A 23097-nucleotide genomic window follows, 5' to 3' on the forward strand; every position below is an offset into this window, starting at 1 on the left:
AAATGAAAACTTTTGAATAGTTTAGTGATAGTTTTATAAGTTTTTAAAATTGAGTGACTAAAATATAAACTTACAAATAATTTAGTGACCTTGAGTGTAATTTACCTTATTTTTCTATTTGATTTAATGTTAAAAGGACTAATTTGTCATTTTTTAAGTATGGAAGGCTCTTCATGGTACTTTTACCCTGGATAAAATCTTGTGACTACATCATCACATGACTAAAATCGATGCACCATTTGAAATTGAAATTTGGACGGCAAAATAGCGCCTTTATTTGGACTTTGGATACTGAAAAATCCAACAAAAACACCTAAATTCCTCTTCTTTTACATTTTTTCCAACTCGTTTTCTTTTCTTTTCCACGCTGCACCTTTTTCAGAATAATTTATCTTTTTCTCAGCAGCCAAACAAGGCTTAAACTGAATTTGGGTTGAATTTCATTTGCATTTCACTCTGATTTATATATAAAAACCGCTGCTAAGTGCTAACATTTACCCTTCTCTGTATTTTCAAATTCTCAGTCAAAATTTTCTTTTTCATATCCTCTCATTTCAAAAAGCACAGAAGCTAAGCGGTTTTTTTTTTGCTTAAACAAAGGTAAAATGATTTCATTTGATCTATATAACTTCGTTATCTTTGCTTATTTATGTCTAAATATTTCTGGGGATCTAAGCATATCTTTGTTCATTTCTTGCATTTGAACTGGTTTGAGTGTCAAATTGTCAAGTTTATGTGTTTTTGTGATTTTAGATCTGCCTAAAGTTTCGGCTCTATTAATCTATACTGTTTTATGCTTTCAAAATATGAAGTTTGTGGTTTCATCATGTTTAGAGTTGATAGCTCTTCGCAGTTCATTTAAATCTTTGTGAAACTTTGGGATTTGTATTTTGCTTGAAAAAATTCAAATCCCATGGAATTTGCTATATGCTCAGTGATATAATACGGTGCAATACATGTTCAATTCCAATTTCATGCTTTTATAATGGATGATTCATGTTAATCAGAAATCGGGTTCCATTTAATAGGTTCGAATCTTATTGTCTCTCGTTATATTGTTGGGAGACAGCCATCAACTTTGAAATGATTAGTATCCGTAAACTGTAAAAGGGATAACGAATATGAAGTACAACAAATGATTTGTATTTGGTCCGATATTTGGAGTGTGTTTATCTTAAGAGTTGTCTATAATTGAAGTATTCTCTAATAAATGATTCGTATTTGGTCCGTTAATCCCGATTCCTTGTTCAGGTTAATACGAGATGGCGGATGAGGATATTCAACCTCTTGTCTGTGACAATGGAACTGGAATGGTTAAGGTTGGTGAATTATCTTTCTGATGCTCAGAGGTCGAATTTATATTCTTACGGTGAAATCTATTGAACTGTGAATACGAACTTCGCTTAATGGCTGATTTAACAATGCCGATGCCGGATTTGTTCTTGTATTTGCAGGCTGGTTTTGCTGGTGATGATGCCCCTAGGGCTGTGTTCCCTAGTATTGTTGGTCGCCCACGGCACACGGGTGTCATGGTTGGGATGGGTCAAAAGGATGCTTATGTAGGTGATGAAGCACAATCAAAGAGAGGCATCCTTACCTTAAAATACCCTATCGAACATGGCATTGTTAGTAACTGGGATGATATGGAGAAGATTTGGCACCATACTTTCTACAATGAGCTGCGTGTTGCCCCTGAAGAACATCCGGTACTTCTTACAGAAGCACCACTAAACCCTAAGGCTAATAGGGAGAAGATGACCCAAATTATGTTTGAAACATTCAATGTGCCGGCTATGTATGTTGCTATTCAGGCCGTTCTTTCACTTTATGCCAGTGGTCGTACAACAGGTATCTATCGATAGCTATGATAACTGGTTTTATTGTTTTTTAATAGTACAAATGGATGGAAATTTTAATAGGAAAGATCAATTTGCCCATTTTTGGAGTAGAGTGAGTGAAATGTGATTTAACTTCTAGTATAGGGGCCTCCATGATACTTTTCTTGTCCTTTTATCTAGTATTAACTTTGTTCTCGTATATTTGAATAGGTATTGTCTTGGATTCCGGTGATGGTGTGAGCCACACAGTGCCAATTTATGAAGGCTATGCCCTTCCCCATGCTATTCTCCGGTTAGATCTTGCTGGTCGTGATCTTACGGATTCCTTGATGAAGATCTTAACCGAGAGAGGCTACTCTTTCACAACAACTGCCGAACGAGAAATTGTTCGTGACATGAAAGAAAAACTTGCTTATGTTGCTCTCGATTTTGAGCAAGAATTGGAGACTGCCAAGAGTAGTTCTGCTATTGAAAAGAGTTACGAATTGCCTGATGGACAAGTAATCACAATTGGAGCAGAGAGGTTCCGTTGCCCCGAAGTACTCTTCCAACCATCTCTGATTGGTATGGAAGCAGCCGGAATCCATGAAACTACATACAACTCCATCATGAAGTGTGACGTTGATATCAGGAAGGATCTATACGGAAACATCGTGCTTAGCGGTGGATCAACCATGTTCCCTGGTATTGCCGATAGGATGAGCAAGGAAATCACAGCTCTTGCCCCTAGCAGCATGAAGATCAAAGTGGTCGCACCTCCAGAAAGAAAATACAGTGTCTGGATCGGAGGATCTATTTTAGCATCTCTTAGCACCTTCCAGCAGGTAACATTTGTGCTTTTAAGTATAATTAGGTGTACTTAATTGAGTTTCTGTTGCTTATTTTCTGTTTTCTTACGCTGCAGATGTGGATTTCCAAGGGTGAGTATGATGAATCGGGCCCTGCAATTGTTCACCGAAAGTGCTTCTGATTTAGACGATTCTAAACCGAAGTCCACATTGACGTAGCTGATACGTATAGTTGATGCTTCGGGTCCTCTCCATGGTTAGATTTCCGATTTTTAGATGCCGAAATTTCAGTTGTTTTCAAGTGGCTTGTACTGTATTTTGCATGGAACTAGGTAGTTTGCCTATGGATTTTGTTATAGGTCAAGTACTTTTCTTTTGGTATTGTTTCTTCTCGGATCATCTGCCATAAATTTATTTTGAAAGCAAGTCATTAAGCATTCATGATGAAATCAATGCTGAGGAATATAAATATAGATGATAACAGTACCATAAAAATAGTCTATTAGGAATTAGATTGTATTTTACCCCCTTTACTCAAAAAATGAATAAATTAATCTCAGTGCATTAAACTAAAAAGCAAACTACTCCTATTAAAATTCTCATCCATTAAAATTTGATTTATGTATATCAGTATAATGTACACGTTGACATACTATGTATCATTGTCATGCTAGATTTAACAATATAAGTAGATGAAATTTTTAATAAAAAATTAATATATTCTTTGAATTAACATTCAAAGATAACTAATTTATTTATTTTTTAAGTAGCGAGAGTAAGATGCAATTTGATTAGACTTCTAAAACGAGGATTCATAAGCGATTACAAAATCACACACATGTCACGATTCAAGAGCTTCATCTTTGAAAACCAATATGTATTATTTTTCCTGAGAAATGATACAAAGCATTCAACTTGACCAGTTGTAAGCAAATTCCCAGAACCCTGTGTTTCCGTTCAACCCGTAAATGCCTTCAGCCGAAATCAGCCAAGAACATTGGCTAACGCAACGAACAAAGTCCCTTTGAAAGGAATATGCGTCATAATTATACTGCTGCACCTCTTCCCATCCCATACCACAGTAATACAATGTAGTTCCCCATACATTGGGGGTGAAATCCCATCCATATTCGCTCCCATCGGCAACATTTTGCTCTCCGAGATCGGTATCTTTTGATTGGCAATGTAAGGTTAAGTTCTTTCCATTGCCTAATCTGTTCTTGATGCTCACATGCACGTTATCATCTGAATGAACTGAAGTGCAAGAACTAAAAATTAGAAGAATCACCAGAGCATTACTGAATACTAGAGCTGAAGCTTGCATTTTTAGTAACGGTAGAAATTGGTGAAAGATGGTCTATTTGTCCAATGCCTAATGCCTTCGTATTTATTGTTCTCAATGCTTAATAGTATACTAGCTAACAAACAAAATTTTCATAGGGATTGCTGTGCTTTCCCTTTTATGTACAAATGGCAGAAGATGACATTTACATGATGACAGAAGTATCACATCTTGTTGAACCAAGGCATAGTGGTTGAGACAAGATACCCAGGGCATGGTGGTTGAAGTCTCCAATGCCTAATTGAAGGGTTTCTTTGTTATCATCTATCTGACCCAAATTAAAAGAATGTAAATCATTAAATCCTAAAATGAGAATCTTTTTACTTTGTAGGATTAAATATCAAAATCAAAAGAATGTAAAATGTAAATCATTAAATCCTAAAATGAGAATCTTTTTACTTTGTAGGATTAAATATCAAAATTAAAAGAATGTAAATCACATCATGGCCTCTAAGACTAATGCATAACCATCAATGGTTTACCACATTATGGCCTCCTAAACTCAAAGGAATTTAAAGGACAAATTATTGGCATGATTACTAGAAATGTGGCCTGTTCGGAATCATAGTATGGAACAGAAATATTGTACGTATTTTGTAAACCATTTGGGGACATGCTACACAGGATAAAAATGTAAATAATGAAGGATTATATCCAAACATGGTCTAAAATGGAATAGTCCATCCAATATTAGTGAAATGCTTGCTTTCTACACATAAAGAAACAGCAACAAACACATAACTTCAACTGATCTATCTGTATTGCAGTATAGCACGTTCTATGATCTTGTACTTCAAGGTGTAAACATGAAAAAAGAATAACAACTACAGATCAAAACTCATGTAAATTACATGTAAATTAGTCAGAGAAATGGCATTAAGTAGAGTTAGCAATGCTGACATGAATGCAGAGCTTTAAACCTTCCCAAGCAGCAGCTACTAAATGGCAGCACCGTTGCCGGAGGAAGGTGCAATGTTTCTCCTCATCAGACGAACTGACTTTTTCACATAAGATGAATTCCATTCCCCACCATTTTGTGCATAATAATCCATGGGATAATCACCATGAAAATCCTTCATTCCATTGCCATCACCACAACATGATTTACTCTCGCTGCAACTCAATCCATTTCCACAAGAACCACAACCGTCTTTCTCCCACCACCCAGGTATCTCCCCAAGAGCAATCTCTGCCTCAAATGTAGTCAGCAAAGGCCTTAAAAATGCATCACCCCAATCAATGGAAAGCCGAGGACAAGCAATTTGAACCCAAGCATCTACTGCATCTTCAAACAAAGCAATCCGAACCGGACTAATTTCCGACATCAAAATGACTGTATAATCATATCCTTTCTCCTTCATTTTCCCTTCTAACCTCTCTAAAACCTTCGGATTGCCTTGCCTCCCCAATGTACCCAACACGATCCCCCAACTTTTAGCGCTCTTCGCCTTCTCTATCGCTCTCCTTCGTGTTTCCCTCATTCCTTTATGATCGTATTCCTCCAAAAACAACTTCCCTAAATAAGGATCGTATCGAAATGCCTTGATCCCTGGATTCGCAATCATAAACGCCTCTAAATGAAACCTCCCGTCCGCCACAAAAACCGCCACGGATTCATTAGCATTTGCAATGGAACCGATTTTGGGAGCGGTGCAACCCAAAACCTCACCAGCTGATAATGGTTTTGACTGAGGAATTAAAACCCTAAATCCTCGTTTTTCCAGCTCTGGCTTTGCCGATCTAATCGCCGAGGAAAACTGAATCGTCCCAGCGAGGACAATTGATTCTTTGGAAGAACCAAGGTTGTGTTTGATCGTGTTAACGAGACCGTCGACGTTGATTTTAATCTCAACGAAGACGTAAAGGCAAGGAATTTTAGTTGCATCAATAGGAACCAAGCAACTATGGCCATAGTGAATCAACAAATCAGCGCCAAGTGCGACGGCGGATAAGTCGTCGACGCAGCACGCGCCGTAAGTGACGTCGCCGAGGATAAAGCAGTGAGTGACGTCAGCGAAAGAAGTGAGGATATCCGAGATAACAAGGGAGTACATCAGGAGACCTTCAGGGAACTGGAGTGCGACGCGCTTGGCGCCAGTGGAACGAACGCGCCAAACGCATTTGTGGATTTCGAAATTGTAATTGGAAGGAAGGACCGAAATGGCAGCGTTAAGGGAGGCGTCGTTGAGGATCGAGTCAGGGATTTGGTTCTTGACGAACCGCTTCGGGGCCGGCTTTGAGCTGTTGACGGCGTTCCGTTGAAGAGGTAACGGCGTTTCTAGCGCCGATTCCGGTTTATGTTCACCTGTTTTCTCAATTAAAGCATCCATCATTAAAGTAATGGACTTTCCAGAGCAAAGCCTTTTAAACCGATATTCAATTGATCAACAAAATCAGAGCTCAGTGACGATGGCAGAAAACATTTAGGGTTTTGTCGAGGAAGATAGGTTTTAGAATGGGCTTATAATTCATAGTTACAGCCCAATTGAATTTAGGTCGGTCGGATGCTTAACGAGCAAAATCCAAATCAGATTTTGAAAATTTGAATAAATTTTCTGTTAAACTACGCTCAATGTCATTTAAGTCTAGCTAGCATGATCCAATCAATGATTCAACGGTTGGTACAGTGGATCAATACCTTTCGACAAGTAGAATAACATACCTTAGATACAAGTCAATCTGACGGTTAGTGTCAAAGATTGGAGAAAGAAAGTTGTTTAGATTTTACTTCATGAATTCGTGACGTTCAAAATTATTTCATAAAAAAAATTGAATTGTAGAAGAAAAAAAAGAATATGAGTTTTCAATTGGTGAAGGTGGTGCAAACAGAGAAGGTTATACAACATCGATTTTAACAATCCAGTGACTTCAATGAAAACTTTTAAATAGTTCAATCACTATTTTGTAACTTTCTGAAGTTGAATGACCAAAATATGAACTTATTAATAGTTTAGTAACATTGGTTGTAGTTCGCCCTTAAATTTTTTAAGGAATAAATATCAAATTTATACATAAACGTTGATCTAATTTGCAATTTGATACATGAACTTTGATTTGGTGTAATTATACTAATGAAACTTGGACGTGGTTCATATGTATACATGAAATATTTAATTTTGATTAAATTGTACACATTTTAAAGAAATGAATACATATATTTATTTTCATATCAAATTAATAAAATCGTTTGTGTATGTAATATATCAACATAAAATGGTGCTAATTCGATCATGTTGTCAATGGTTTTGTGAAAATTGAATCAAGTCAAAATTTCATGTTATAAAATTACACAAAATCAAAATTCATATATAATTTTGATATTTATCTCAATTTTAAAATTAAATATTTCGAGCTTAATATTGTATAAATCAAATTATTTGAATAACTCGAATAATTCGTTTGTTATACACAATTTTAGAAGGTTATTTGTGATCCAATTGGATTGATTCCTTTTATAATTGCTAGAAAACACATAAATTATTATTTTGAATAGTCAAATTAATCATCTAATCTGCATAGCTTTTCAATCTATAACTTTGTGAACTCTAGAGTTATGTACTCATTATGATAACTAAAAGGTTAAATTTTGTTGTTAGTCCTTATAATATGTATATATTGTGAATTTAGTCATTATACTTCAATTTTATCATTTTTAGTTCAAGTACTTCTTGAATAGTAAAATCTCAACCTTGACCAAATAATTATTCTTAAATTCATTAAGTTTTACTATTTCAAAAATCTGCACATTTTTAGTGCCGTGTTAGCAAGGGCGAAGCCATAATTTTTTTTTAGGAGCTTCGGAATTAAGTTATATATTTTTATGAAAGTTAATATGCAATTTCACAATTTTAATAACTTATATCTTTACAATTTTTAAAGGATTAAATCAAAATTTTATTTTTTTTTTGAGGTCAAAATATAATTTTATCATTTACTAAATTAAAATATAAAAAAAAACTTAAAAGGCCAAACTATCCCCCCTTGGCGTCATCCTCGTAAGTTTACTCTTTCTACGTATTACTCAACAAAAGATCAGTTAATGGATTATAGACTATCATTTGCACTGAGACTAAAATTTTAATCTAATACATTTTGCCATTATAATCTAATTAGATAACATGAACTAAATTTACAATTCTACGCACAGTGCAAGACCAATAATAAAGTTTAACCAAACATATTTAATTACTATCCTTTTGGGTCAATATTGAAATTTCAAAATTCTAAAATCATAGGGACTAAAATTGATCAATTTGAAAAGTACAATGACTCAAATTGACGTAATTAAAATATAAGAACACTGAGTATATAGACTAATAACATGATTTAATCTGTCTAAAAATAGTGTTATATTACTGATAAATATCAAAACTACACATGAATTTTGATCCAATGTGCAATGCCATACATAAACTTTAATTTTGTGCGACTTTGTACATGAAACTTTGATTTTGATTCAATTTTTATCAACTCACTAACAACACTATCGAATTAGCATCCTTTTACGTATATTAATCTAATATGAAAATAAACAGACATATCTATTTCTTTAAATGTGTACAATTGAATTAAAATCAAAGTTTCAAATCTACATATAAATCACAACCAAAACTCACGCGTCATATTTCACATCGAACTAATCAAATTAATTAATTTAATATTTTTCACTTAATTAAATTCGACTCGATTGAATACTCGCTTAAAAAAAATAGCCACGAATTTAATTCTCAATTACTTAATCAAATTGCTCTTCTTTAAGTGCATGCCAGCTCCTCCTTAGTTAACAAATTAAACCAAAAAAATTTTCCCTTCTTCGCCCTTCATTTTTCTTAAAGCAAGTAAACAAACAAACTGCTTTGTTATTTTTCAATTTGAAGAACTAAAAGAAGAAATAAAAATAAAAGCATTAGTTGAAAGGATAGATCGAAATCTTAAATCACAAAGTTTTTGTTATTTTCAATCAATTAATTAATTGAATTAATGGTTTAATTCCATATTTATGTGAAAAAAAATGTTTCTACAATATTTTCGTAATAATAAATTTGGCTTTTAATGGTTATATCTTTTGTTAATTTGGTTTTTATTTTTTTTAATTAAATTTGTCAGTCAATCTTTAAAAAAATCGAATTTAATCATTAAAATGTCAAAAAGAGTCGATTTGTTTTTTTAACGAAAATACTGACTAAAACATTAAATTTTTAAATATGACGGCCTGTACGACAATTCGCCTGTACTTCATACTATATTTTGTATTTTTATAATTTTTTTATTATTTGTTGACATAAAACATGAACCACATTTGGACTGTCACGCGGGTTGTCGTGTTAATATCATTAAAAACAGTGTTTTAGTCATTATTTTCGTTAAAAGAAAGCAATTTGAAGAAAAAAAAAAGAATAATAAGGACCAAATTGATAAAAGATATAAACATCGAGAGCTAAATTTATTATTAAATCTTTATATTTTTATATGAAAAATAAACTGCATGAAGATGACACCTCCGTATCTCATGGGGATTTCAATATATACGCTTCTCTCTCTATATTTTCAGTTCAATTCACACCTCTTCTGTGTCTCAAGACTCCTTCCCCATTTAGAATCTAAGATAGAAAAATAAAAATATATTATAAATCCTTCCAAAAAAGATAGACTTAATTACATCAAATATTTACAAATCAAGACCCTTATTTTAAATTTTCAAGTTTTAAAATATTCTAATTACATCTTTAAATTATTAACATTATATTAATTAAATCATTCTATTATTAAAACTACTAATTTAACTATTAAATGAAATGTTAAATCTCATATGACATAATTTTAAATGAAAATTAAAAAAGAAAAGTAAAACTTTGCTACATAGTTTTTCGCGAGCGATTCATCCTTCCCGAACGCAGCATACAAGTCTCCGTTCTCCAAGTGTGTTTGTTCCCCCTTCTTCCTTACCATGGCAAGTATTTGTGAAATAAGAAATAACTCTGATAGGAGAAAAAGAGAAAGGGCTTTAAGAGACCCTCTTGGCCCAACCCTAAACACTCTAAGATCATTTTTCAAATCTGCTCCCATTTCAAGTCAAAAGATAGATAAATAGACACATCCCATTACATTGATCGGGGGCGTATGTAGTGATTGAGGGGGTCGAAAGCTAAGAACTGAATTATTTATCAATTTTTTAAATTAAAAATAAAGAAAACAAAAAAAAATAGAGAACCTCAAAATTAAGATTTTTATATCTATTTTTACTATATTAATCTTCATTTTAAATTATATGACATAAAATATGACATATCATTTAATGGTTAAATTAACAATTTTAATATTAGAAAGGCGTTATTGATATAACATCGATGCTTAAAAATGTGATTATAATGCTTTAAGGTTTAAGGACCAATAAAGAATGAAGGTCATAATTTTGGGATGTTTGGTACAATTAACTCAAAAAATTTAAAAATGTGACCATCAAAATACAAAATTAAATTGAATTATATTTAATGCATTTTATGCATTATCAGTTAATCAAATAATAACACATTATTTAAAATATTTAAAATTAAATCCATTTACTTTCGGTTTAAATTATGCATCATTATGTAGTTTATTGACTCTTTATAAAATTATAAATACAATATTAATATTTAAAGAGTAAATCTTTAGAATTTTTTATTTTCAATTTGTATATATTGAGGATATTGTAAAAAGAAACACCATCATTATTAAGTAGGGAGAACATGGTTTCTTGCTTGTTTGATTGCCAAGGAAGAAACTAAAAAATTTACAAAATTTTAAGTAAATAAATGATAAAATTATAATTTGTTCTCTAAAATGAAAAAAAACTTGATTTAATCTTTTTAAAAATTATAAAGATATACGTCTACAATAGTAAAATTATATTTTAGCATTCATAAAAATATATAATTTAATTTCGACCTTCTTCCTTATAAATGAAACAAACAAATATGCAATGCATTCAAATTTGGTTACATATATAGTTGGTTCGTAAAATAATTTTTTTTATTGTTGGGTAACAAAAAAAAAAGGAACAACGAAAGAGAGAGGGTTTACCTAAAGGAGGCTACGATAAAGGGGGGGGAGTGCTAGTGTCCAGAGACAAAGGAAGCAAGGGAGTCTGGGGTTGAGAGTGGCTGTTAGACTGAGTAAGAGTGTTTCTGAGGTGAGAAAGTGGGAAGGGTAAAATGGAATTCTTGGGCACCAAACCATCAATTCAGTGGGGATGACATGGAATAGAAATATATCATATTCTCTGCATAAGCTCGTATTCAACACGAGCCGTAATAGGACATTTCACTGAACCAAACAATGATTTGATGGTGGACTCGTAAAATTAAGCTGTAATGGAACGGTAATGTTTGCTCTTAGTATTTACAATTTATTAAATTTATTTTTCACTAGTTGTCTTTCTTTAATAAAAAGAAAAAAAAAAGTAGGAAGAATATATTTTTAGTCCATTTACCAAATTAGTCAAAAATCTTAGCCAACTAAAGTAAAGTTGGTGCTGACAGTTCCTTAAAAGCTAGCTTTATTTCTGTTTCCTCCAACTCAAATATTTTTTCCACGTTGTGGAAACCCTTTTCATAAGGTTGAGTGTTTATATTCCACACTATTTTTTTTTCTAAATTTAGGATTCAAATAAGTTTATATTTTTTATTACATCATAAACAACATATGTGTCGCTTTTAAAAAATTTTATCGTGGGTGAGGGGCGAAATCAGAAAATTCTTTTAGGGGCTAAAATTAAATCGTAATTTATATGATAGGAAAGATGTAATTTCACCATTTTAATAGACTATATCTTTATAATTTTTAAGGTATTAAATCAAAATTTTATATTTTTAAGGTGGGTGAAAGTGTAATTTTACTTTTACTAATTTAAAATTTTAAAGGGATCATATGAAAAAAAATTCATTTGGGGGATTGGAGCGTTACCAGCCCCCCTAGTTTTGCCACTGTGTGGGTGTAAAACTTTCACGTGACAGTATACTAAATAATTTTACTAGTAATTTATCTTTAAATATGTTATTAAAAAAAGATAAATATCAAATTTATACATGAACCTTGATTTAATATACAAATTGAGACATGAACCTTTATTTGGTGTAATTATACAGATGAAACTTGAATTGTGGTTTTTATGTATACATTTTTAAAAAATAAATACATACATTTATTTTTCATATAGAATAAATATTCTTGTTTGTGTATATGATAAATCAACACAAAATTACGAAAATAAAATCAAAATTTTATATATAAAATCGTGTAAAAATCAAAATTTATGTATAATATTGATATTTATTCCTGAATAAAGCATCGAGAAGAAATTATAAGTTTTTTCCGTCTTTAGCATGGAAAAAAACTCTATCAAAAGTTTTCCTTTTTACCAACTTTATTGCATCTTTTATGGGAAAGGTTTGTTTCATTAGCAACCCAATATCATCATTAACCCAAAAGAAAAGAAAAAACAATCCAATTATACCTTTCACGTGTAGCTAATTAAACTTATACTTAAAATGCTTTAAACATTATCAAACATGACATTTATTACAAAAGAATTGTGACTATAATTTTATGCCTAATCAATCCATATCTTTGCCATCAATAATTATCAACTTTGGATAAACATTTTTACGTAGGGTTTAAAATTTTTTCGTTCAAGTTAGTCATTGGTATTTTTTTGAAAATTTTAAAGTTTAAGTTTTGGTGTGAGAACAATTTCTTAATTCGAGTTTTAATATGAGAATAATTATCAAGTTTAAGGACTAATTTGAACAGAAAAAATCAGACCCTAATATGAGGGTTGTTGCCAAGTTCAGACCCTTAACTCTATAAACTTCATAATTATGGATAAACATAAACTATTAGACGTTTAATTTTCTATATACCTTTTTTTTCCTTTCATTTTCTCGCGTACCAAACACGCGCTACAAGGTTTCATTTCATTTTCTAACATGCCAAACACTCCTTGGATTTTCCAATGGAAAAGAAAAGAAAAGAAAATTAAAATAGCCGCCAAGAAAGGAACTGTAAAAAGCAAAACCCAAAAGCAGTAGTAACGTGGAGTCAGTGACCCATGCCATGCATTAAATATCCACGTGATATAACACAGACAAAGAGAATGAAGGCTATTGATATGTCGTCATGCATGTGCCTGCCTACGCCAAGTGTGAGGACCGTCATACACACACAGCGACGGCGCAAGGGGAGGCCACAGGCGGGGCCGTGGATAATCCGCCACCAAAATGAAAATTTATTATTTTAGTTCTTTTAAAAATTATAAAATTTTATGTTAATCTAATGATAAAATTGTCATTTTTTTAGTATTTTTCATGTCCATTTCCAATCATGTTTGGAGTTTGGGGTTATCACTTTCAACAATGTAATCTCTCATATTCGAACTTCTGTTCTCCTTTTAGAGTACAATGGCTTACCACCGCACCCACGGGCAAGCGGGGCCTTGGCCTCCCAAATGTATGGTTGCAATTTTATCTCCTTATAAATGATTAATTCTAAATTTATATATAGTAAAATTGCACTTTAGCTCTCCATAAATAAAATATATATATGTTTAATCTTTTTCAAAAATGATGTAATCATGAAATAATATATGATAAAATTATATTTTAACCTCTCAAAAATTTAAAATTCTTTTTTGGCCCCTCCTAAATTTTTTTTTAAATTCATCGTTGAGTACACCCAACACTTGTTAGCAATAACAAAACTGTCTTTTGATATTTTTAAATTTTAAAATTCAATTTGCCTTTGAAGGCTAGGATGACAAAAGCACATGATTGATGCAATATTGAATATTGATATACCGAATACTTAATGAGAACTTTTTAAAAATTAGGGACCAATTTAAAATATGAACGATAATTAAGCAGTATTTGATATAATTAACCCTATTAAATATAATATATAACAATAGTATCCAACCAAACGTATTGAATTTCGATTTAATTTGTCAATCCCTGCGTATAATCCAAAATAAACTTGAATTTCAATACATATAATTATGTAATTTCTTCTCTAGTTGGATTTTATTTGATTAAGAAAAGAAAAATATTGGCACGTGTGGTATCCCAAGCTTGACTATTAAAAAAGAAAGGTTTAGGCATGGCGTCTTGTCTAAAAGGGCACCAATGTGCAAAAGGTTAAAAGCAAAAGCAAAAAAACATATATAAAATTTTGTAATTAGTCCTTGTATTATGTATAAGTTATAAATTTAGAACTTACATTTTAGTTTGATTAATTTTAGTCTTATACTTTTCGAGTCGATCAAGTTTAGTTCTACATTTCAGATTAAATCAATTTGGTTAAATTATGTTGATAGTCTTGTAGTATGTTTAAAGTTAAAAATTTAGTCCATGTTATTTGGATTAATCATTCTCGATCTCTACACTTTCTCAAAGTTTGAAATTTCAATCTTGACACTAACGACATCCGTTAAATCCATCAATCAACATTTTTTGAGAGTAACATGTGAAAATAACAAACTGACATAACGTTATACATGTGATAATATATGTCCCATATAATATTTTGTGCATGACAAAACTTAATTTAATGAAATTTAACTAGTCCAAGGGCGAAGCTAGAAATTTTTTCTAGAGGATTGATATTATATTATATATATTTATGGGAGATAAAATACAATTTCACCATTGTATTGGCTTATATTTACAATTTTTAGAAAGATTAAATCAAAATTTTATTATTTTTGGAGGAATTTTACCACGTATTAACTTATAAATTTATAAAATTTAGAGGGTCTAAAAAGAATCTTTCAATTATGGGGGCCAGCTCCCCACCCCCTCGTCCGTGAAAACAACCTTTCAGCCATGACTAAAATTTCAAAATTTGAAATGTAACGCATATTATAAGGACTAATTACAGAATTTAACCATAAAAAACCAAACGATTAAAGAGGGAAGCCGAGCACGTGCGGAGTGGATATACGTACATGGTGACGTGGTTAAAACACCACAGCCTCTTTGTATTATATTTGAAGACAGTGATTTTGTGTACCCAAAAAAGAAAGAAAGACAGTGATTTCTTTTTGTCCGAATGTTATATATAGCAAGGACCTTCAGTTACCATTTTCTTTCAACCATCGTCACCTTTTAAAATCTGCTCTCTCTCTCTCTAGGGTTTTTTTTCTCAATATCTCTGCTCTCACCATATAGAAACAGAAATCAACAAGAACGACGACGCATAAAGCTTTGCTTCAAGCTTTTTTCTTTTCATCTTGGGTGTTTTTTGGTGATATTTCAAAAAGAAAAATTATAAAAAAATGGAGCAGATTTTAAGTATATTGCATGGGTTAAAGCCAGCAATGTTAATGGTTGTGGTTCAAGTAGTGTTTGCAGGTGTTAATGTGTTGTATAAATTGGCAGAAAATGATGGGATGAGCTCCAAGGTTATGGTCGCTTATCGTTTCATATTTGCCTCTGCTGTTATGATCCCTCTTGCTCTCGTCGTTGAAAGGTTTTCTTTCAGAACTTTTTTTTTTTTTTGCTTTCTTTATTTAAATGGTACAATATCATCTTTTTAGCTCTTCTTCAAGTTATTATATCAATTTAATCCCTTTTTAGCTTCTTGATTAAATGGAAAAATAATACATTTTTATGGCCTTTTTATTAAAAATTAAAGAGTTATTTTGACACAAAGTTCTTAACTTCATCCTTGTTTCTTCATTCCATGCATGAATGAAGTTGATTTTTTTTCATCATCAACTCAGCGGCGGAACACGCCATTAAGATTTGAGGAGGCCTACTTAAAACTTTTGAAAATTTCAGGAGGTTTAATTAGAACTCTCACAAAATTTGAAGGGTCTAATCGATTTTCTTTTAACTTTTGGAAGGTTCAATTGAAAATTTTAAAGGGTATAATGAAAATTTTCCGAAAATTTGAGGCCAAGCTCTCTTCTGTCTTCAATCACGTTCGATCATATCGTTCACCTAGTTTTACCAAAAAAAGAAAAGGAATAAAATGTTATGAAAATATTGCAATGCTTTTTTTTTCGAAGAAGAAGAAGAAGAAGGGACTAAATTGCAAATTTTCTCAAACTTGCTTGAAGGATTGAAATAAATTTTTATATAATTATGGTAATTAACCCTTGCTTTTATTTTTCTTGCAAATTCTTGTTTGTTTCCGCAGGAAGAGGCCAAAACTGACTTGGACTGTGCTACTTCAAGCATTTTTTTGTGGGTTACTTGGGTAAGCTTACTTGCCATTTTTAAGTTGATTAATCATTAATTAATTAAATCCATGTCTACATTCATGTTCCATTTGTCTCACAATTAAACGTGTTAGAACTTAATTTCTAATCAACGAATTATTTCTGGTAAAAATCCCTTTTTGGTACCTCTTAATTTAGAAGTTGAGTAAATTGGTTTCTCTCGAAAAAAATCATAGTGATTAATCTTTGTCAATTTCGAAAATGAGCAATTAAAAATAATTAATCACAAAGTTAATGTTTTTTCCGTCAACTATACATATTTTTTGGTATAATAATAAATTTAGCCCTCAAAGTTTACACATTCTATCAATTTGATCTTGACTTAACAAATTTAGCCAACAACATTTACAAATTCTATTTACATAGAATATATAAACATCGAGGGCTAAGTTTCAAAATAAATACAATTGACGGAAAACATTAACACCATGAATAATGTCTTTAGTTACTCATTTTCAAAATTAAAGAGGACTAAATTGCTTCACTTTTTAAAACGATCAATTTACTCAATTTCAAAATCGAAAGGGACCGGATAAGTGTTTTTACCATTATTTTTCTCTTGCAAATAATTAACAAGCATAAACCTTTCTTATTTCCAGGGGTTCACTATCTCAAAATTTGTACATAGTGAGCATGACCTTAACGTCCGCAACATTTGTTTCCGCCATGACTAATTTAATTCCTGGCATAACTTTCATTGTGGCCGTCACTATTGGGTATATATATTTTACTAAACAAATTAATTAATTGTTTATTTTGCATGTTATCCATTAAGGTAAATTACATTTAATGTCACTAAATTATTAGTAATTTTATATTTTGGTTACTTAACTTCAAAAAGTTACAAAATGGCCGTTGAACTATTCGAAAGTTTTTATTTAAGTTATTCCACTGTTAAAATCGTTGTTATTTGGCTTTCTTTGTTCACACCACCTACATCAATTGAAAACTCTTCTTCCCCTTCTCTTTTATAGTTCATGACACAACTTTAAACATCACGAATCTACAAACTAAAATCCAAACAACTTTCTTCTCTAATATTTGACATTGACCGTCAGATCTACTTTGATCTATGGCATTTTCTTCTATTTGTCAATGGGTATTGATCCATAGGGACAAAGGGAGGGAACATGTTGTGGCCTTGCCTCCCCTAAAAATAAAATAATTGCTTATATAGTCCCTTTAGTTTTTAGGAAATCGCATATTAGTATAATGGTACAATTACACTTTGCCTCCTAAAAAAATTCATTTTTGACCCCTCATGAAACAATTTTTTAGCTTCACCACTGTAGATCCATTGTACCGATCATCGAATTGTCGCTTGAAGCTCGTTAGCCAAATTTTTTGAAAAAAATATTTAGCAACCCAATAACTTAAATAAAAAAAACTCTCGAATAGTCATCAACTTAAATGAAAAGTTTCAAATACTTTAATGATATCTTCTTTTTTTTGTATTTTTTGAAATTAAGTGACCAAAACGTAAACTTACTGATAATTTAGTGACTTTGGGTGTAGTTTACCCTATCCATTAATGAGGTGAAAACTCAAAATTTCATGGCATATGCAGATTGGAAAAGGTAGGATTTGGAACAATGGCAGGGAAGGCAAAGGTGTTGGGTACACTAATTGGAATAGGTGGAGCAATGTTGCTTACTTTTTACAAAGGAGTCCAAATTAATACAGGATCGGTCCATCTAGACCTTGTACATCATCAACATCATGGGGCTGCTTCTTCTTATAGCTCACATCCAAGCTCTGCACATCATTTATGGGGTGCTTTGTTGGCTCTTGGTAGCTGTATTTCATATGCTCTATGGTTAAATGTTCAGGTATTTTTAATTTCATTTGCAAATGGGTTAAATTACGGGTTTTGGGTCGTTTTACTATGCTCGAATTTGAAATTTAGTCTCTATATTTTGATCTGGCATAATTTTATCATTATACTTTTATAACTTCATTAATTGATCTAGACACCCCACCTAACAGAAAAAAAAAAAGTCAATGTTGATATGCAGTGGAGGATCTTAGTGTTAAGTTTCGGGAGGTCTAAATAAAATTTTCAAAAACAAAATTAAAGGTTTAATTAAAATTTTCAAAACTTGTAGAGGGCTTAATAAGAAATTTCAAAAAAATTGAAAGGCCTAGTTAAAACTTTCAAAAAATTTAAGAGGCTTATCGAGAATTTACAAAATATTGGAGAGGCCCGATTAAAATTTTCATAAATTTTAAAGGCCAAACAACAATTTTCCAAAATTTTGGGGTCCGAGGACCCCTTTTTGCTCCCATGAAGATCCGCCTCTACTGATGTGGTGAGTCAAAAAAGACGTTTATAAGAAAAAAATCATGTTAGCTTTTTAATCGGGAAAATTAAGTTGTTAGTTATTTAGATTAATTAATGATGCATGATATAAAAATAAATAAAGAGACCAAATTACACCAGATTTAAGTATAGGACTAAATCACAAATGTGAACACATAAGAGGGACCAAAATCATAATTTGACCTTTGCAATAATTTTGTCTCTTATGCTTACATTTCCCAAACCACAAAAGTTGTGAATTTTGTTTTTTTTTTTTTGGTTATAAGGCTAAGATGGGTGAGAAATATCCATGTTATTACTCAAGCACAGCATTGACATGCATAATGGCAGCCATACAATCAACTGTTTTTGCACTTTGCTTGGAAAAAGATTGGAGTCAATGGAAATTAGGCTGGAATGTTAGGCTTCTCACCGTTGCCTTTGCGGTATGTTAATGTAATTTTTGATGCTAGTTAGATACAATATATATATTATTTGTAAATGTTGAGGATCGGATTCTGGGTAGGACCCTCAATGCGTTGGTAATGTTTTTGGTGAAGGTCTTTCTCTTGTCTTTGTCGAGAGCCAAAACGGTTGAATAAGCGATGGGTTCACAAAGCGGGAGAATCTCATTGAGTACTTGAGATTCAAACTGATGCCCTATATGACAGCATTCTTACCCAATAATGCCCTACATGGTTTGCCTTCTCAAGCACTTGACAAGGTGCTCTCGCTTTGTGAACTTGTTCTCTCTTCAAGTCGTCTCTCCTAACACTTAGGTTCTGGACAGAATCGACGGGCAAACCCCACCCCATTGAAAATAATACCAGACGCAAAGGAAAATCTACAGAGGTGAAACCAAAAAATTGTTTTAGGGGGGCAAAAATGAATAAAGTTTTTTTGGGAATAAGTATAATTTTACCATTATATAACTTATAATTTCTTAAAATTAAAGAGATTATAAGAAAAAATTTTATTTTTAGGAGGCCAAGACCACTACTTGCTCCCTTCCTCCGCCCTTCCCAGTAAGGGTAGATAAGGGCCCTGCCCCCAAATGAAAAAATAATAATATCTTTTAGTCTTCGTATAAATAATAGAATTTAAATTTAATATATCGTAGAATTACACTTTAACCTCTCAAATGAAAATTTTCTACTTAATCCTTTCATAAATATATTCACACCTTTGTGTGTTTGGCAGGGAATTTTAGGGTCAGGGTTGATGTTTAGCTTGGTCGCTTGGTGCGTGCGCTTGAAAGGTCCGCTTTACGCATCTGTTTTTAACCCTTTGTTGCTTGTATTAGTTGCCTTTGCAGGCTCATTTTTCCTCGAAGAAAACCTCTATCTCGGAAGGTAACTACTCAACAATTCATCGCATTATTAATGTATAATTCTATTCAAAATTTTTTTAATTTGATTTAAATGACAGTATAATGGGAGCAGTGCTTATTGTGATGGGACTCTACATTGTGCTATGGGGAAAAGGCAAAGAGATGGAAATGAAAAAGATGAATGAATTAGTTTCATCAATTAAAAGTGTTACCAGCAATAGAGCTATCCAAGTTATTGTCACTTCTAATGATGCCACTTCTACTGTTAGTAACAATGATAATAATAGCATCAATGTAGCAAGTAAAATTCCATCAAATAAATAGGGCTTTTTTAGAGAAAAAAATATGAAGAATAATATAGAGAATATATATATATGTAGTGTTTGGTAGAGAGAAAAAAAAGAGGAAAATTGCTTTTGAGTAAAGTTTTGTTATTTCTCTTTTTGTCTCTATTGTTTGTAGTTATGTCCTTCCTAATTTTGTTGGCAAAATATTTGTATCGATTTCCTTGGATATGAATAAAGAGTATTATCTCAAAGAGTGTAATATTTTGATGTTGGGACAGAGTTGGAAAATTGTTTTAGGGGGACTAAAGATGAATCATAAATTATTAGGGGCAAAGTGCAAATTTATCATTATACTAACATGTAATTTCATAAAAGTTTAAGGGGTTAAATGACAAAATTGCCTTTTTTGGGGGGTAGGGGGGCAAGGCAATTGTCTTCGTCCATGTTTTGATGCAAATGTCTTCAATTGTGAAATAAATAAATAAATCTAATTAAGGGTTAATCTCATAAACTTCAATTTACTATTGCATTGATCTACTTCAATCAACTTAGCAATCTGTTTAAGCAGTTCAAACCAAACATATGGACTAAATTATAAATACATGTATATGAACCTTTTAAATATGAGGTACTAAAAAATAAATTATAAAAATATATACAGGTTTCGAGATAGGTTTAATTCTTTATTTGTATTAAAAAAATTGTCTTTCTTAGGTCACCGTTTTGTTATTCCGATGAAATTTTTGACCAAATTTTTAATTTTAGTTTTCAGTTTTTTTTGAATACTTTTGAGAAGAGTCATACCAATTATGTTCCACTTTTTTTATTCACTTGTACAAATATTGAAATATTATGTTAATCTTGAAGAACATCTACTACACAACTATACTAATCAAGATGAATTTGTTTCTAAGGTAGTTGTTATTCCATCGTACAGTGATTATTTTATTTATTTACGCTTAATTTACTTATCTTGTCAGTGCTAATTATTTTATTTTACAGTAGTATATATTTTTGAAATTTTTACCACTTAATGGTTATGGTTGCTTTATCGATTTATATTTTCGTCAACCGTTGTGATCCCTCTTGCTCTTGTTGAATTTTTTTTCATTTACAATAAATAATTTGTCAAAATAATAATATTGATATTAACTAGAATAAATTTAAACACATTAAAATGATCCAAACACATCGAAATTTTGATCGAAACACTTCGATATTAACTTAAAATCGAAATGATATGTACGGATTGATTCAACAGGTAATGACATTCGCATATTTCTTTTGTATGTGGTATATTTTGTTTTATTTATTTATTTATTTTGGACGTACCTCAATTATCCAATTGACAGTTTAGCCCATTAGAAAAGTAGGAGTTTTGTTCTCTTTTGTCCTATAATGGGCTAGGCTTAATATTGGATCCCATAGTAGAAAAGTGAGGGCATTGTGGTCATTTCAGGTTTTACCAGCAGCTTAATCATGGTAGCGTCTAACGTGGCTTTGCCATAATTTGCGGCGACATGACTGAATCTCTACGCTACGCCGAAAGGTGTAAGATGTGACATGGCAGGGTAAAGTCAAAACCAATTTTAATTTGGATTCGATTAATCCTAATCTTATCCAACCAAGATGGTTCCAATTGAATCGGTTCAATTCGATTAAAAATTAGTTCGAGTATTAATTTAGAGAAAGATATTAAACTTATTGATTTGAGAATTGATATGATTAGTTAAATCGAATGATCGAATCGATTGTATTGATTCTAAAAATTTTGATTCGAACTAATTTAATTATACAAAACAAATATTAGAATACGAATGATCTAAATAAATAAATCGAATTATTTGAGATGATTATACGCGAACATTTAAACTTACAAATTCAAATGACCTAAACATAAAATAATTCAAAGTTGAAACAATTTGAATCTCTAATGATCCGAAATAGGGATATAAATGATACATCAGTGCTTACAAGTTATTTGAAATTCGATTCGAAAATCTCGATTTTGATTCAGTAATTATCGAGTTGAGCTCCAGCAACTCAAGTTATTGATCGAGTTGAATTTGGGCATTGTAATACTCAATTTAAATGGCTTACAAGCCTAATCAAATTTTTTCTTTTTAGTATATTTGTATATTATAAAATTACATTTTTACAAGCTTAATTATGAATATGTTCTAATTTAAATATAAAAATAAATAAATAAATAAAATTAATGGAGTAGAAAAATCATATAAACTGAAATTTCCCGTTATTGGAGCTCACAACAATTATTCAATCTAAAATAATTTAAACGATTTAAAAATAAAATTGATGCAATTGGTGGTGATCGACATTATTAAAACAGTGCGTTGAGGAAAAGAGAGGCAAAGACCGGATCTAGTCAAATCCTATTTAGCTTACTAGCATACATTCACGTACACCCTATAATTACTCCATTATTCTTTTTTAATTTTCTTAAATTCCAATTTTATTATTTATAATTTATAAGGTTGCTTTCATGAAAGCTTCGGGAAAGGATACCATTTGAGGCACACCAAAAGTCAGCCAACAAATTAATTTAAATTTTTATAAAAAAAAGTTTAAAATTTTTGGTTTATTTCGCTTGTCCTTTTGTACTTTATTTTAATTATTATTATATATTCAATTTGGTGAAATATGTTATAATTGGTATTAAATAATATTAATTTTGTGTTAGAAAATAAAGGAATGTCAAAACCTTGAGATTGAGTTTACTCCAACTCAGTTCAAATAATAAATTTAACTCTCAATATATTTTTATTTTTAATAAAAAATTAATTAAAATATTATTTTTTAGTGATATTGACACGAGTTAGAGCATTATTATCGTATGTATCACGTCAGCAAATAATTTAAAAATAATAAATATTCATAAAAATATAAAAAGTTCATAAAAATTTTAAAAATAACATGAAATATATGTGGATTGTCAT

General features: G+C 31.3%; 4 protein-coding genes across 12 annotated transcripts; 2 read left to right on the top strand and 2 right to left on the bottom strand.

Moving 5' to 3' along the window:
- Window positions 1-234: 234 nt before the first annotated feature.
- On the top strand, window positions 235-3063 carry LOC107908610 (actin-100). Its single transcript, XM_016835829.2, has 5 exons — window positions 235-600; window positions 1252-1319; window positions 1455-1848; window positions 2049-2662; window positions 2743-3063. Exons 2-5 carry the CDS (start codon window positions 1263-1265, stop codon window positions 2806-2808), a joined length of 1131 nt encoding a protein of 376 aa, XP_016691318.1. The 5' UTR covers window positions 235-600; window positions 1252-1262; the 3' UTR covers window positions 2809-3063.
- Window positions 3064-3488: 425 nt separating this feature from the next.
- LOC107908609 (2-(3-amino-3-carboxypropyl)histidine synthase subunit 1) lies at window positions 3489-6508 on the bottom strand. 8 transcript variants are annotated; one of them, XR_005910601.1, is made up of 3 exons: window positions 4889-6508; window positions 4118-4236; window positions 3489-3880 (listed from the first exon to the last, which is right to left on the bottom strand). XR_005910601.1 is itself a non-coding variant. In XM_041089292.1 (2 exons), exon 1 carries the CDS (start codon window positions 6299-6301, stop codon window positions 4907-4909), a length of 1395 nt encoding a protein of 464 aa, XP_040945226.1. In that variant the 5' UTR covers window positions 6302-6508; the 3' UTR covers window positions 3489-3880; window positions 4889-4906. The 8 variants fall into 8 exon arrangements, 5 of the variants coding, with proteins under 5 accessions (XP_040945226.1, XP_016691315.1, XP_016691316.1 ...); XR_005910600.1 differs by having other exon boundaries at window positions 4118-4232; window positions 4869-6508; XR_005910599.1 differs by having other exon boundaries at window positions 4869-6508.
- Window positions 3537-3950, bottom strand: LOC107908611 (self-incompatibility protein S1). The gene has a single exon (XM_016835830.2). The coding sequence runs from the start codon at window positions 3948-3950 to the stop codon at window positions 3537-3539; it is 414 nt and encodes a 137-aa protein (XP_016691319.1).
- An 8563-nt stretch (window positions 6509-15071) lies between the features above and the next one.
- LOC107908607 (WAT1-related protein At1g68170) lies at window positions 15072-20391 on the top strand. Of its 2 annotated transcripts, XM_016835822.2 has the most exons (7): window positions 15074-15470; window positions 16143-16202; window positions 16824-16940; window positions 17792-18053; window positions 18811-18969; window positions 19724-19875; window positions 19952-20391. In XM_016835822.2, exons 1-7 carry the CDS (start codon window positions 15277-15279, stop codon window positions 20175-20177), a joined length of 1170 nt encoding a protein of 389 aa, XP_016691311.1. In that variant the 5' UTR covers window positions 15074-15276; the 3' UTR covers window positions 20178-20391. The 2 variants fall into 2 exon arrangements, with proteins under 2 accessions (XP_016691312.1, XP_016691311.1); XM_016835823.2 differs by lacking the exon at window positions 16824-16940 and having other exon boundaries at window positions 15072-15470.
- The last annotated feature ends 2706 nt before the right edge of the window (window positions 20392-23097 follow it).

This window comes from Gossypium hirsutum, chromosome D02 (assembly GCF_007990345.1).
Source record: "Gossypium hirsutum isolate 1008001.06 chromosome D02, Gossypium_hirsutum_v2.1, whole genome shotgun sequence".
NCBI lineage: Eukaryota > Viridiplantae > Streptophyta > Magnoliopsida > Malvales > Malvaceae > Gossypium > Gossypium hirsutum.

What these genes read in the sequence shown, in the direction of transcription:
- LOC107908611 (XM_016835830.2), bottom strand. Translation starts at nt 3,950, where the DNA reads ATGCAAGCTTCAGCTCTAGTATTCAGTAATGCTCTGGTGATTCTTCTA.
- LOC107908610 (XM_016835829.2), top strand. Translation starts at nt 1,263, where the DNA reads ATGGCGGATGAGGATATTCAACCTCTTGTCTGTGACAATGGAACTGGA. An exon ending in ATGGAACTGGAATGGTTAAG is followed by an intron (nt 1,320 to 1,454) that starts GTTGGTGAATTA and finishes TTGTATTTGCAG; the next exon opens with GCTGGTTTTGCTGGTGATGA. An exon ending in TGCCAGTGGTCGTACAACAG is followed by an intron (nt 1,849 to 2,048) that starts GTATCTATCGAT and finishes ATATTTGAATAG; the next exon opens with GTATTGTCTTGGATTCCGGT.
- LOC107908609 (XM_041089292.1), bottom strand. Translation starts at nt 6,301, where the DNA reads ATGATGGATGCTTTAATTGAGAAAACAGGTGAACATAAACCGGAATCG.
- LOC107908607 (XM_016835822.2), top strand. Translation starts at nt 15,277, where the DNA reads ATGGAGCAGATTTTAAGTATATTGCATGGGTTAAAGCCAGCAATGTTA. An exon ending in CTTGCTCTCGTCGTTGAAAG is followed by an intron (nt 15,471 to 16,142) that starts GTTTTCTTTCAG and finishes TTGTTTCCGCAG; the next exon opens with GAAGAGGCCAAAACTGACTT. An exon ending in TTCTCACCGTTGCCTTTGCG is followed by an intron (nt 18,970 to 19,723) that starts GTATGTTAATGT and finishes TGTGTTTGGCAG; the next exon opens with GGAATTTTAGGGTCAGGGTT.